This window comes from Leptonychotes weddellii, chromosome 2 (genome assembly GCF_054177405.1).
Source record: "Leptonychotes weddellii isolate Sample4059 chromosome 2, ASM5417740v2, whole genome shotgun sequence".
Classification (NCBI taxonomy): domain Eukaryota; kingdom Metazoa; phylum Chordata; class Mammalia; order Carnivora; family Phocidae; genus Leptonychotes; species Leptonychotes weddellii.
The window spans coordinates 49,897,753-49,912,958 of NC_138370.1; the positions used below are offsets into that span (position 1 = coordinate 49,897,753).

The 15,206-nt window shown below is 38.5% G+C and overlaps 1 protein-coding gene across 1 annotated transcript in view; it reads left to right on the forward strand.

The window, feature by feature from the left end:
• The window catches only part of SH3RF1 (SH3 domain containing ring finger 1), a 172,219-nt gene that overhangs the window by 100,978 nt on the left and 56,035 nt on the right, over positions 1-15,206 (forward strand). Inside the window, exons 3-4 of the mRNA XM_081812909.1 lie at positions 11,984-12,259; positions 13,074-13,169. Of these exons, the coding sequence (XP_081669035.1) occupies positions 11,984-12,259; positions 13,074-13,169 (372 nt within the window). The remainder of the gene's footprint in view (positions 1-11,983; positions 12,260-13,073; positions 13,170-15,206) is intronic.

The following is a 15,206-nucleotide window of genomic DNA, read 5'->3' on the forward strand; positions in this document are numbered from 1 at the left end:
CTGTAATTCATATCCTACTGTTTAATTATTTAGGGGAAATAGAAGAGTTGGATTTGGGCTTCTCTGTGTTGGATTAGTTAGTAAATCATTCCCCTTAAGTTTCTCTTATTTCATATTTTTAGTAATCAATATACTTAAATTGAAATTGTTTTTAGAGGGGAGCTTCAATAAACTACTTGTTTTAAAATAATTATGTTTGTAAAATTATCCATTGCAAATATTTTTTTCTTCACAGTAGTATTTCTTGTGCAGTCCTATGATAAGAAATTATATAAGAAAAGCAATTTGCATTTTCTAGTAACCCTCATTTAAGTTTTGCAGAATATTTACAGGTGTTTTTAAAGTATCATTTTATAACAAACTTAATCAAAGGTAAAAGAGCTTTGTTGACAGAACTATAAGATTGTCTCTATATTCAGTTAATACTTTAAAATTTTTTGAAAGCCAAAATTCCAAAGCATATGCATAGATAGGGTTTTTTTTCTTTTAATGAAGACTTAATTATGTTTTAAAGATCTTGATTCTACCCTATGGGTTTCACAGGATTGGTTTTATATCCTTGTAATAGATTTATTTCAAAGTAAGAGGATATTATCCTGCAGTAATTACTCAGTCTTCACTATGTAAACTTCATATTAATTAACTGGCAGAACACTCCTATGGAGAGTAGTAACAGTAATACACAGTAATATTATGTCTTACTTTTTTTTTTTTTAAGATTTTATTTATTTATTTGACAGAGAGAGAGCGAGAGCAGGAACACAAGCAGGGGGAGCGGGAGAGGGAGAAGCAGGTTTCCCGCCGAGCAAGGAGCCCGATGTGGGGCTCAGTCCCAGGACCTTAGGATCATGACCTGAGCCGAAGGCAGACGCTTAACGACTGAGCCACCCAGGCGCCCCTGTGTCTTACTTTTTGACATAAACAAAAATAATGAGATAAAAGTGACCTGGTGTGCCTGACCACAGCTGAGCTTGCCTCTACTTTTGTTAATAATATTGCAACAGGTTGTGATAGATTTTGGAGTTTGAGGCTGGCTTGATTGGATTTCTACAAGCTAATTCATATTCTCATTTTGTTTTCCCAAATGTCCCCTCCCAGCTCACTCTCTCATACCTTAGTATTTTCTTTATTCTTGAGATTCCACTCCTAAAAAAGAAACAAATGGCAAAATCATCAAGAATTAAATTATTTTTTCAAATGGTCTGATTGCCAAAGAAATTATAGCATTACTAGAGATCACGTGTCATAATCTTTGCTCGTTTGCCTTTGGGCAGAACAAAACTTGTGAGACTGTCCTATCTTTTAAGTCTCCAGTGAAAGAGATACCATAATCCATTGCAATATTTAACAGCCCTCACTGTCAGGAAATTCTTTTATCCAACTTAAATAATGCATGCATCAATTTAAGCCTTTATTTTTTTCTTTAGTGAATATGAAGCCCACTTACTTTTCTTATGTAACACCATTTCGTTGTATTTGAATACTTACTTTAATACTGACCCACTGATACATCTCACTTTCTGCAGCTTTTCCTTCATATTTTCCAACACTTTTATCTTCTATGCCACTCCCCACGGAACACGATGCAGCTCTCTGTTCACTTTGTTTATGGGATTCAGAATGTAACCTGGACATCTAGTGAGCACTGACTGGTACAAAGTGCCGGGTCAGATTATAGCAGAGACCCTACATTATACACATACTCTGTACATTGGTGATGAATTTCCTTTTCGAAAAGTTGCCATCTTTCTAGGCACTAATCTCCATACCTCTGGACTTCAGATTTCTTGTTTTGCCATTTTCTTGATTGCCGTAAGTTGTTATTCACTGTGATACTTTTGTGTCTTTTCCTCCATGTGCATACATGGTCACATATTTGTTATATGTGGTTATTTCTCATTTTTTTCTAAGTGCTGCTACTGGTTTATTTTTTATATATTTTAATATTGAGATAAAATTTACATATGTGAATTGCAGTTCTTAAGTGTACAGTTTAATATGTTTTGACACATTTGTATACCTAGATAATCAACATCCCATTCAAAATATGAATCTATCTCTAATCTCAGAAATTTTCATCACGCACCCTTCCATTCATTCCCCAACCCCTATAGACCACTACTGTTCTGATTTCTATTACAGTAGGTTGGTTTTACTTATTCAGGAAGTCATATAAAGTGTAATTATATAGTATTAATTTTGATTTTTTTTCACTCATGTGTATCAGTAATTTTTTTTTATAACTAAGGATTTCATTATTCTCTTGTTGATGGACATTTGGTTTTCAGTTTTTGGTATTATGAAGAGTGCTGCATTGAGAGTTTCTGTTATGGTCTTTGTGTGGACATATGTCTTCATTTTTTGGGTAATACCTAGGATTAGAATTGTTAGGTCATAGAGTAGGTGTATGAATAACTTGATAAGAAATTGTCAGTTTTCCAAAGTGGTTGTACCATTTTTAGACTTCCACTACCAGGGTATCTGAGTTCTTTTTTTTTTTTTTTTTTAAGATTTTATTTATTTATTTGACAGAGATAGAGAGCACAAGTAGGCAGAGAGGCAGGCAGAGGGAGAGGGAGAAGCAGGCTCCCTGCTGAGCAAGGAGCCCGACGTGGGGCTTGATCCCAGGACCTTGGGATCATGACCTGAGCCGAAGGCAGCTGCTTAACCAACTGAGCCACCCAGGTGCCCCAGAGTTCTATTTGCTCTGTATCTTTGACAACATTTTCTGTTGTCAGTCTTTTTCTTTCTTTTTTTTTAAGATTTATTTATTTGGGAGAGAGTGAGTGAGTGAGTGGAAGGAGGGGCAAGAGGAAAGTTGAGAGAGAATCCCAAGCAGACTCGGTGCTGAGCTCAAAGCCCGACACAGGGCTCAATCCCACAACCCATGGGATCATGACCTGAGCCAAAACCAAGAGTCTCATGCTCAACCAACTCAGCCACCTAGGCAACCTGTTGTCAGTGTTTTTAATTTTAATCATTTTAATGGTTATGAAAGAATATCTCATTGTGGTTTTATTTTGCATTTCTCTGATGACTAATGACGTTAAATACCTTTACATGGCTATGTAATAACTTCCTTTTTGAATTATATCTTCAGGGGCGCCTGGGTGGCTCAGTTGTTAAGCCTCTGCCTTCGGCTCAGGTCATGATCCCAGGGTCCTGGGATCGAGCCCCTCATCGGGCTCCCCGCTCCGCAGGAAGCCTGCTTCTCCCTCCCCCACTCCCCCTGCTTGTGTTCCTTCTCTTGCTGTGTCTCTCTCTGTCAAATAAATAAATAAAATCTTAAAAAAAAAAAAAAAATAAAGAATTATATCTTCAAATCTTGTTTGTTTTTAAATTGCATTGTTTGTTATTGATTTATAGAAGTTCTTTATATGTGCAAATTAAAATCCTTTGTCAGTTATATGTATTGCAAATATTATTTCCTTTGTGTGGCTTGCATTTTTATTTTTTTTTTATTGTCGTTTGATGGACAGGATTTTTTGATTTTGATGAAGTCCAATTAATAAATTTTTATGGTTAATTTTTTTTTTAACCTACCTAATCACTAAGATAATCTGTGCTTTCTTCTGGAAAACTTAGTTTTAACTTTTACGTTTGGTTTTGGGATTCATCTCAAATTAATTTGTGTGTGTGATGTGAGGTAGGAGTCAAGACTCATTTTTTCCCCATATGGGCTTTTAATTATCCAAGAACCATCTGTTAAAAAGACTTTCTTTTCTTAAATTGAATTGCCTTGGCACTTTTGTCTAATTGCCCATATATGTGTGGGTTTTTATCTCGATGTTATTTTAACTCTGAAACTATGAACTATCTTTCATATATAATGTCATGTCTAAATTTTATGAGCATCTCTCTCAGGGATATTAATGAAAACACTGGACAAAAAAAAAAAATCTAAAACCAGGCCGTTGAATTAGATTGAGGCCTTACCTGACCTTTCTATTTAATATTAAAAACCTGCTCCCACACACCCCTCTGCCTCTGTATTTTTGACTCTCCCTACCTTTCTGGGTTTCTGTAAGGATTAGGCAAGGGCCATGCAGAGTTCTGATACACGGTCATTCTTCTCCATCTAGTCCCACGCCCCCACAGGCAGGTGGGAGGTTTAGGAAAGGACAGGGGCAGATTCATGCCAGGAATCAAACTGTTTTTCAAATAGACAGAAACTTGACCTTTTACCAGGAAACATCCCTCATCTTGCCATGAGTCCCCAAGATGATAGCTCAAGTTACTGCAGAGAATTTTCCCAATAACTTTTCCTCCTCTTTGCAAAAATATATTGTAATTATTAAACGTGATGAAACAGAAAACTAATATTCAGGGCAATGAGTGACATAAATTTCCTGTATTTTATTTCCGTGACTGCATTCTCAATAGCTGTCTTCCCTTAGAGAAATTCAGTAAGATTTGTTTTCTTTAATGATTTGTCTGTCAGTTGGATACTCCCTTTTTAAGGCCAGCCAAGAAAAAAAGCTATATATCAACTACGTGACTATTTCCTCATAACCACCAGATGAGTTTGAAAGGAAAATATTTGTTTGCTGTGGTTTGCTATGTAATTTGTTTCACATTTTTCAGATGCCAGCATTTTGCTTAGTACAAACTCAACTGCCCATTTCCAGAATGGATCATGTTTTTAGTCATGTTTCCAGGGCACATTGAAGTGGACACCAGTTAGACTCGTTCACATTCCCCCAGGTTTTTCTGTGGCACCTTCGTGTGCTCCAGGTTTCCCAGCAGCCTTCAGAAACAGGGAATGAAATTCTTTCCTCAGTATTCCTGCTCCTCCCATGTCTCAGTGTCAAGCGCCCACCATACGCTGTGTTCCATAGGAGGCACTGAAGACAGTTTCACAAGGATGGGCTCACGGTCTGCCATTCATGAGGAGTACCAGAGGCACGGAAATATGTGAGTGCATATGTTGTGCAATACATTTAAGCTGGTGAGCCTGACTATCCAAAGAATTGTCTTTTAAGTTGCTTTTCCTTTAGATATGGTATTTTTTACACTTACCCATCCATATCATAGACCTCAGCCTAGAGATAAATTCATTTTTTAAATTTATTTATCCACCAAGAATTTATTTGCAGACGCTGAGGTTGTAGGTGTTCATGATCTAAAGATGGGTAACACATCGTCCCAGATCTCCAGGAGGTTACAGTCTGGTAGGGGAAACAGGTTGTAAACTGAGTGAGATGAAAGCCATAGTAACAGGATGAGTAAGACATGCTGGAGGAGCACTTTCTCCAGATTTGGGGGAGGGAAGGTTAGGAGACTCTTCCCCAAGGAGGCAGTGCCTGCACTGGGTCCTTAAGAACAAGTGGCCCCTACATCTGGGAAACAGAATCTGTCCTGTTGCCCTGCACTAGAATGTATCTCTGATCTGGCCTTATTTACATCTGATTTCAAACAACAGAAGCAGTCATGCTAGATACGATAAAAATAGAAGTGAAATAAATGCAGTGTAATTATCAACTGTAGCTCTGTCAAGATGTATGTGTGTAAGTGCTGGGGACTCTCCATGTAGGAAGGTGGACAGAGAGATGGGCTGCTTTTGAAGAATTTTGTTGAAGGAGTATCTTAGTCCATTTGGGCTGCTATAATAAAATGTCACAGACTGGGAAGCTTATAAACAACAGAAATTATTTCTCACAGTTCTGGAGGCTGGAAGTCCAAGATCAAGGAGCCAGCATGGTTGCATTCTGGTGAAGGCCCTCTTCCTGGGTCATGGCTGGAGCCTGCTCACTGTAGCCTCACAGGACAGAGTGGCTAGGGAGCTTTGGGAGCTCTCTTTTATAAATGCACTAATCCCATTCATGAGGGCTCCACCCATAAAACCTAAGCACCTCTCAGGCGCCCCACCTTCTAACACCATCACCTTTGATGGTTAGGATTTCAACAGTGACATCTGGGGGGACACAGATGTTCAGACAGTAGCCAGAGGGGATGGCCTGTTGGAGGTTGGAGGTGACGACCGCAGACTGGTTTACTTGCTGACAGTGGAAAACATGAAGTGGAACAGTCATTGCAAAGGGGGGGGCCATAAAGCCCATGGTTTAGGACACCAATTTGATTGGAGAGATAATTGGGAATTGTTTCCAGATTTTAAAGACACAGGTGATATGGATAAGATCATGTTGCAGGAATTATTCTTACTACTGTGGTTGTATTCTGTTTGTTCTCTTCCTACCTCTCAAATTCTTAGGGTTTTTTTTTTAATCCCCTAAATCTAGATATTTCCTAAGCCATGTGCCTTAGTCCACTTCTCTCCCTGTAACAGTGCTTTTCAAACTGTGCTCTTGAGTGCCCCCGTGGGCACTCCTGGCAAGTAGGAGAGGGGAGCCACGGTGGCCCTGATTCCACCCCATGGGGTTGTATTTATCTATTCTCTATACTGCAGTTCCTAGAAAAAAATTAAGAGCCTCCTCTATCATTTTTTTCTTAAGTTTGGAAAACTCTGCTCTTTATTTTCTCTCTGGGTGTTTGAACATAATCTTTTGACCTCAACTTATTTCATTCTGTATTTACATTTGATTAAGTATTGATTAAATGAATGATTATGTATTATCACTTGTTTAAGTAACAGTGAGAATACAGCCCAGGGAAAGCTGCTACTTTGTCTCCTCTCCTTTTAACCTTGGGTTTTTGTTTGTTTGGTTTTTTTCTCCGTCCACCCTTCCCCTAAACCATTAATATTATTAAAACAACAAGGCTGAAAGCTATAACTGGCTGATTGCCGTTTAGTCATGAGTCAGGATAGAAACTCCGTAAGGGCTTATGGGTTGGGTTGTAGGAGCCGAGGGTGAGGAGAAGGAGCAGATAAGAGTGTATGGAGTGTAAGCAGGAGCTGGATGCACAGGGCACAAAACCGGCCTCAGTCAGCCCACTTTCTGAGGCAGGTTGGAACCGGAACCACGTCAGGAGTAGAGGAGAAGGACAGGCAGCCTGCAAAGAGTATACTTAAGAAGAAAGCTGGAGAAAATGAGCATGCAAGAGGACAGTGAAACAGTAAAATAAGGAAAAAAGACAAGAAAAGTGAATGAAGAAAACATGTATTTCTTCATTTTTGTTTATTCACAACTGCCATCCTCGAAGTGCTGGTAGATATGATTACAGTTAGTCTGATGAGAAGATTTTATGTGACAAACTTGGGGTCGATAGCAGATAGTAGCTTAAGAAAGTGATCACCAGATAAAATGCCCCAGTACAGTGCTCTCCACAAATAAATTTTAAAGGAAAGAACGAATAAAAAGATGGGCTATCATGGGATTATGGGATTCTCAGTCTCTACTGCTTTGCAAAAATAACTTGTAATACTGGATGTTTGCTATATTGAAATTGAAATATTTCAAGTGATGGTCCAATAATATTTGAGTAATAATCCAACCTAGAAATCTTGAGAGTAATACTTAAGACTTATTAACTATTAAAAAATCAGTATTATTATGAAATACTGTTGGTACATTCTTTTTTTTTTTTTTAAAGATTTTATTTATTTATTTGAGAGAGAGAGAATGAGAGAGAGCACATGAGAGGGGGGAGGGCCAGAGGGAGAAGCAGACTCCCCGCCGAGCAGGGAGCCCGATGCGGGACTCCATCCAGGGACTCCAGGATCATGACCTGAGCTGAAGGCAGTCGCTTAACCAACTGAGCCACCCAGGCGCCCTGTTGGTACATTCTGATAGATTTTCACTTTGTAGGGAAAAGCCAACATGTATTTTGTTGTACAAAGGACAGTTTGTTTATTTACTTATAAAAATATTTATTCATTTGAGAGAGAGAGAGAGAGGGAGAGATATCGAGAGAAAGCATGAGCAGGTGGGGAGAGGGAGAAGCAGGCTCCCTGCTGAGCAGGAACCCCAATGCGGGGCTCCATCCCAGGACCCTGAGATCATGATCTGAACTGAAGGCAGATGCTTAACTGACTGAGCCACCCAGGCACCCCTACAAAGGACATTTTAAAAAATCCTTTTCTGAACCCATTTTGCTACTTATTACTCTGTGTGTAGTACTTCCTATTATTGTAATTTCATTGTGCTTCAGTTCTTCTGGAAAGTTTTTGAAAGTCAAGTAGAAATCAGCCATAGTTTGTGCCCATTTAGATATAACTAAATTATTAAATTATACACACTGTGGTGCTGTTCCTACAGCAAGAGTGTCTTCCAGATACTCTTTTTAGTAGGTCATTGAATCTTTTTTACTTTATGGAGCAGTAAGAAATGCATGAAGAGATTTGAATTTAAGGAGGCTGTCTTGCATGTATATCTGGGCATTGGCATTTAGAGTCTATAAAATAAATTGGCAGTGAATGTTTTATTTACCCGTCAGAATCTCAGCTACATCATCAAGTAGTACTTTGCCAGATATATTGGAATACACTTGATGATACAAAAATGGAGTGTAGAGTGTTTAATCAAAAATATTTGTGTGCAGGTCTCATAAGGATTTTAATGTCATTTAAATATCTGTATACATAATGTAGAAGCAAAATTACTTGAAGAGTAAAACTGGCCAACTGTCATATTTATTCCTTTTTATATGAGCAAAGTAGTCCCTATTTGTTGAAATGTATTTCAGATTAAGAATTGTTATAATAGCTCACCTGTCTAAATTGCCAAGGTTTTTGATAAAGGTGGCAGCATGAATGACAGCTGCAAACCCAAGGTTAGACTGCAGAGTCAGTTTCTCTCTGGCTTTCTCTCCTTTTAAGCCTCCTTTTCATGTGTAGCCAAGTGAAATGTAAGCTCTGCGGATCCTCAGGGGCCTTGGCCTGATGAGAGGATACAGAAGAAAGGCAGCAGTTTGGAAAGCCTGCCGAAGGCACGGAGGGCAAAGGGCCCAGGCGATGACATGACTCCCAGACCTTTCTAAGGAGATGAATGAGAAGGCAGTGCCTCCGTGGGCCCCGGATGTATTTTACCCACAAAAGAAGTCCAAGGCTATCAAACCAATTGTTTTGGCTTTATCCTTCAGATGTTGCAAAAGGAAAATGCATTCTTTTATGGCTCTTCCAAGTCGTTTGACCGTTTATCCTTAATCATCTGCAGTCTGTGTGGGAATAAACCTTTAAAAGATCACTGAACTTTGCTTGATTTGAAATCAGAGTAGAATTCATTTTATTTAATGTGGGAAACCTTCATTTGAGAAACTTGACACAAACTGGCTTTTTAGCCTCTTAGAATTTAATTGAAAAAGAACACCATAGAAAAACACAGCCAGATGCACAAATGTCTGCTCGTGGATTAGATTGCCATAAGCTTTATGATTCTTTCTCTGTGGTTATTGATCATTGAAATAGCCTTAGCAGTCAAGATTTAGCAAATCAGTGTGAATTAATAATTTTAGGTTGCAATCTCAGAGATGTGACTAGGCTAACCATAATGTATATCACTGTTTTAAGTTTTATCCTTGCCATTCATTGTATTAAGAATGTGTGATGATTTTAGGAATACTTAACAGATTTGCTTTGCTGGAAAAGTTAATAAGTTCATTGGGCCACTGGCGTGTGGAAGTGATCTGTGAAGAAATAAATTCCTTCAGTTCCCACATAAGCATGTCACAAAAGAACCATACTGTGTTTTTTGGGGAATTTTACAGATCTCTTCAAGGAGCAGTTCAGAGTGGTTTCTAAGAGTGCTAAATGTGTATCTTAGTGCATGGATTTGGCTGGCATGGATTTGGACAGAGTGGGCCAAACAGAGCTAATTGAGGTGGGGGGGAAAATCGAGAGAACAGGCCATAATGGTGAATAGAGTTATTTGTCACCAAGTTTGTAATAGGATTTTCAATTAATTCATGCAGGCTTCCAATGCCTTACATTAGCCCTGTCAAGATGAACTACAGCCACATCTAAAATGCCATCCCCTATTAAACCGTGCATGTCAGTGAATTTGTAATTTCTTCTGTTGAACCAGAAGATGAATGGATTTCACTTAGAAAATAAATGTGTGCTTCAGAAATGCACATTTCGAAATCCCAATACTTCCTAGGAGGAACATTCTTTGCATTGCTATACAGTGAATATGTATTAAAAATGTAATTGCTATGTGAATTCATCCAAAAGGAAAAGCATCCAGCTGCATAGAGACGAATACATTTTCAGGTGCTGTGTTTCACTGGTGAGCAAGGCTTTTCATACTGGGCAGTGATGATGATGATAATAGTTCACGCATGTAGCACTTCCTAACTGCTGGGCCTTTTGTAGTGGTTTACATACATTAACTCACTAAATCCTCACAACAAGCCAGACAAAGAAATTGAGGCACAGAGAGGTTAACTTTCTCAAGGTCACACAGCTAGTAAGTGGCTGAGCTGGGATTCAAACCCAGGCATTCTGGCTTCTGGAGTCTGTATTTCCAACCCTTACCTGAAACTCCCTGATCATGGTCCCATCAGTTATGTTTCAAGAGTTGGTTTATTACAGTACTTGTCAGTTCTCTGTCTCTGGCTCGATCACTCTTGCCCTCTTTCATAGTGATATTTGTTTCTGTGTTTATTTACTATTATTTCCTCAAACCTATCTTGGGAAATATTGTTATATTATGACAACCAGACTTCCAGAAATAGGTAATAAAGTAGAGTGTGCAGTGAGGCATCTCTGTGAGAGTAGACAAAAATTAGAATCATTCCACAGAGTTGGACACTGAAGGGGATATGACTAAAGTTCACAGGATTGTGAGGCACCAGAGTTCCTGATGGACATTTCCCTTCTGCAGAAACCAAAGGGCACAGCAGAATTGTTTATAAGATTAGGTCATGGCCGGATAACAGGAGTCATGCCTTCATAGGCAAGATCTTAAGGCAGGGTCCAAAAGTCAGAGGGCACATGAGGGTTGTCAGAACTTTTGGAAGGCTCAGCTCCTGCCTCCTCGGGATATTGGCCTCTCGAGCAGCCCTCATTAACCAAACACAACATCACATGGATCAAGCCAACACAAGATGACTGCCAATAGCATTTTGAGAGCCAAGAATTGGCTATTCCTCTTAAGCCAAACAAAAATATTTAACAAAAAAAGTTTGGCTTAGGAGTAGGCCAGACTCTAAATCACTGACTAGAAACCAAAGTAATTTTTTTTTTTTATTTGACAGAGAGAGAGACAGCGAGAGAAGGAACACAAGCAGGGGGAGTGGGAGAGGGAGAAGCAGACTTCCCACGGAGCAGGGAGCCCTATGTGGGGCTTGATCCCAGGACCCTGGGATCATGACCTGAGCCAAAGGCAGATGCTTAATGACTGAGCCACCCAGGCACCCCCAAAGTAATTTTTAAAAACTATATTATGAAGTTCTGTTGCCTCTGGGGTATAAAACTTCGATCCATTTTTTGGGGGGCTTGGGGAGATGGAAGAGCCCAGGGAGAGGGCAGTACTATGAGTAGGGCTTCCTATTTACTTCATTAGAAAGATTAGGCTGTAAAAAATTTTTCAAGTAGTTTAGGCCTATGCTTTGCACATAGCTGTCAGCCTGACCCCATTCTGTCCATTTTCTACTCTCATGCCTGACACTTGCTTCTTACCATGGCCATCTGTATTTCAAACCTGTGAGGGCTTGTCATTGCCTGATGGACATAGCAGTTGAACCTCTTTACATGTTATTCAAGACCCCCCATGAGTTAGCTTTTGCCTACTTCTACACTTTATATTCCATAATTCCTCTCCATGAACACTGCATTCTTTATAAAACTCCAGTCCCTTTGCACAGCATGCTCGTGTCTTTGCTGGTGCTATCCCCTCTGCTTTGAATGCCTCACTTTTCTCTTTTATTCTTCCACTCCAGCTTTGCCTGGCTGACTCCTGTGTTTCCTTGAAGACTTGGCTCATGTGTCATCACTTCCTCCCGGAAGGGTTTCATTTTCCCACCCACTGAACTCCAGAGACCTGCATGCTATGTCGAGTTGATTTTGACTAAAAATTATAATACAGTTAAATTTTCAGACATTTTTGGACCATCCTTTAATTAAAAACTCATCTCTTTCCTTAAGGGTATACCTCAGTTACCTTGTGCCAAAGCGTTGTACAACTACGAAGGGAAAGAGCCTGGAGACCTTAAATTCAGCAAAGGTGACATCATCATTTTGCGGCGACAAGTGGATGAAAATTGGTATCATGGGGAAGTGAACGGGATCCATGGCTTTTTCCCCACAAATTTTGTGCAGATTATCAAACCGTTACCTCAGCCCCCACCTCAGTGCAAAGCACTTTATGACTTTGAAGTGAAAGACAAGGAAGCAGACAAAGATTGCCTTCCATTTGCAAAGGTAAATTTAGAATGAGATTTTCTGTTTGTCAACTCTTCCTTCGGACCTGGATACACAGGAATATGGCTTGTATTTCCTTTTGTAAAAAGATAAAATAGTTTTAGTATTTCACTGTGCTTTTAAAAATACCTGGAAGCAGTTTTCTTAAAGTCATAAAAAAATAATTTTGTGCATAGGCTGTTCTTATATGAAAGATAATTTTGGTTGATGTTCTGTGTGTTATCATTTTCATATTTAGAGCCTAAATGTAATTCTAAGCCACTTTACAGGATGTGTGTGCCACTCAGGGATTTTAATTTACTGAATTATGAATAACAAAATGAAACATCATTATTTCCTTATTTTATACATAAATTTCTCTGCTGAAAGCACACAGGAGTATATCTACTGAATTGATAAAACGCTTTAGAACTTTAAGTAGATAAACACAATACTGTTTTTTTAAAAAAGAAAAGCAGAAGGATATGCATTTAAATGGGCATTTGGTATATTATCAGAGAGAACATGAGAAGAGCCTGAGAATCAATCTAAAACAGAAGCTCAAGAGCCTGGGATGGGTAGCATTTGAAGTTGTAAAAAGCAGCGAGCCCCTGTATAGAGGGAGTACATAGTTTTACAACTGTCTGAAAGGACCAACTGTTTGATTGATAATGGCCACTTAGTTTGTGACAACATTGGATTCATGTACTAAAGACATGTCATAGCATTTTAATTCATGTACTCTTAAAACTTGGGTGGCCCCTTTATTGAAAAGGAAAATTAAATGACGAGCTTAACATGGGATCAAGTAGACTAATGTTTGCTCTTTCTTCAGGATGATGTTCTGACTGTGATCCGTAGAGTGGATGAAAACTGGGCCGAAGGAATGCTGGCAGACAAAATAGGAATATTCCCAATTTCATATGTTGAGGTAAGTTAATCTGTAGAAAATTCAATCCTGGTAGTACTCGGCTTAGTAAACAAATCTTACTTATGCATTTTGGGTATTAAGATGTCCTCCCAGGGGCATCTGGCTGGCTCAGTCGGTAGAGCATGCGACTCTTAATCTCAAGGTCATTGGGCGTGGAGCCTACTTAAAAAAAAATTTTTTTTAGTTAAAATTTTTTTAAATTAGGAAAAAAGAAGCCCTCACAATCATTTTGCAATATATACACAGAGCAAATCATTAGGTTGTACACCTTAAACAAATACAATGTTATATGTCAATTATATCACAATAAAACTGGGGTTAAAAAAAAAGACAAAAACCCAGCCTACAGAAGAAGGAGGAGGAGGAGGAGGAAGAGGAAGAGGAGGAGGAGGAGAAGAAGAAATCGTCTTCACCACACAAAGCACCAGGAATGCCCTGTTTCAGATCACTGGATGGATTAAGAAGAATTGCTCCATCCTGCCTACAATTACTGAAGACTCTGAAATGTTTGAAACTCTTCACTGTGTCCCCCTGCTAAAAGCATTCCTGTGTCTTGTTAAATGTTACTGTATGCTTCCTATCAGTACCTATATTGTTTCCAGGTGTTCTATTCCATTTGCCAACTTTGGGAACAGAAGGTTGATAAGTTCTGAGTAAGGTGGGAGGTGAGTGTATGATTGTTTACTTATTTCTTTTCATTATCTGCCACATCATCAGAACTAGAACGGTGATTTGCAGAGTAGGCCTCTAATAAACATGACGTAAAAGAATGAATATTCCCCCATGTTATACCAGCAATACCTTAGTCCCTCCCCTCCCCTCCTCCCTTTTTAATCAGCTTTACTCAGGAAGGTTATGGCCAGCCTGATTCAGTGAAGTCTTTATAGAGAGTATGGTTCTGTTATTTTAAAGAATAACACAAATTAAAAATGAAATAGGATGTTACAATTTATTGTAACATTACATTATAAGCCTGCACTACATCATATGTCATAAATATTCATGTCCTTTAGTCATAAGAATTTCTTGCTGAAAACAAATTGAAGGCATTTTTAAAGAATGAAACACAGTGCAAACAACGATACAAAGTTAGCTGAGGTCACAGAAGGATTCTAGAAGAAGTGAGTTCTTAGTGGATGTCTGTGTGATGGATAAATAAACGCTAACCAAGAGTAATAGAAAAGGTGCATTTTTATGGCAAGGAGAACATCCATGCAGGAAGACTGGCATGTGCAAGAGCCAAAAAGTAAGAGAAAACAGGTTGTTTGGGGAAATTAAAAGTAATTCTGTCGTTTAAGATATCAAAGCATGTATCTTAAGCATGTAAAAAAGAAAAACCTCCATTACTTATTTTTCCATCTTTTTATCTGAGGCATTTGTTTTGGCATGATTTTGAAAACTAAAATGACAAATCCTGTCATTGTAGTTAAAGTTTTCATTAAAAATCAGTTTGACTACCGTATGCCCATGGAAAAATAATTCAAACCATGTATGAGCCTAGATTTTTATCCATATGTTCCTATTTATTGAAACATTTTTTTCTCCTTTGAAAGTAAACAACAGAAGAAAAATTCCTAACTCTCGGGCAATCCTTCCTGTATATTATTTTTATATTCTAGCTGTGGGTCATGGAAAATTACAAGCATTTCCAAGTATTTGAATAGTTACACTGAAAAGCATGGGTAAGCACGAGATTAGTAATGAAAGCTTGTCTTTACTTGTTAGGTATTATCAATATTACATGCCAATACTTGGTTTGTGATGCATGAAAAAGGATTGCTATACTTTTTTGTTATTGAGCAGGTGTAGAATTGTGCAGATAGGCGTAAAAGATCCACCCCTGGCAAATCCAGAGTCATTTTGAGTCACTCAGGTCATTAGGATTATTTATTCTAACTTAAGTTGGAAAGATAAACTTCTGCCCAAGTGGAAGGTATTTTCATTCTTCTGCCTCCTTTCTTTCAAATGAGTATTTTTCTCATTTGAACCAGAATTTTGCCAGTTGAGATGGGATAAACAAATCATCTATCTCTAAGA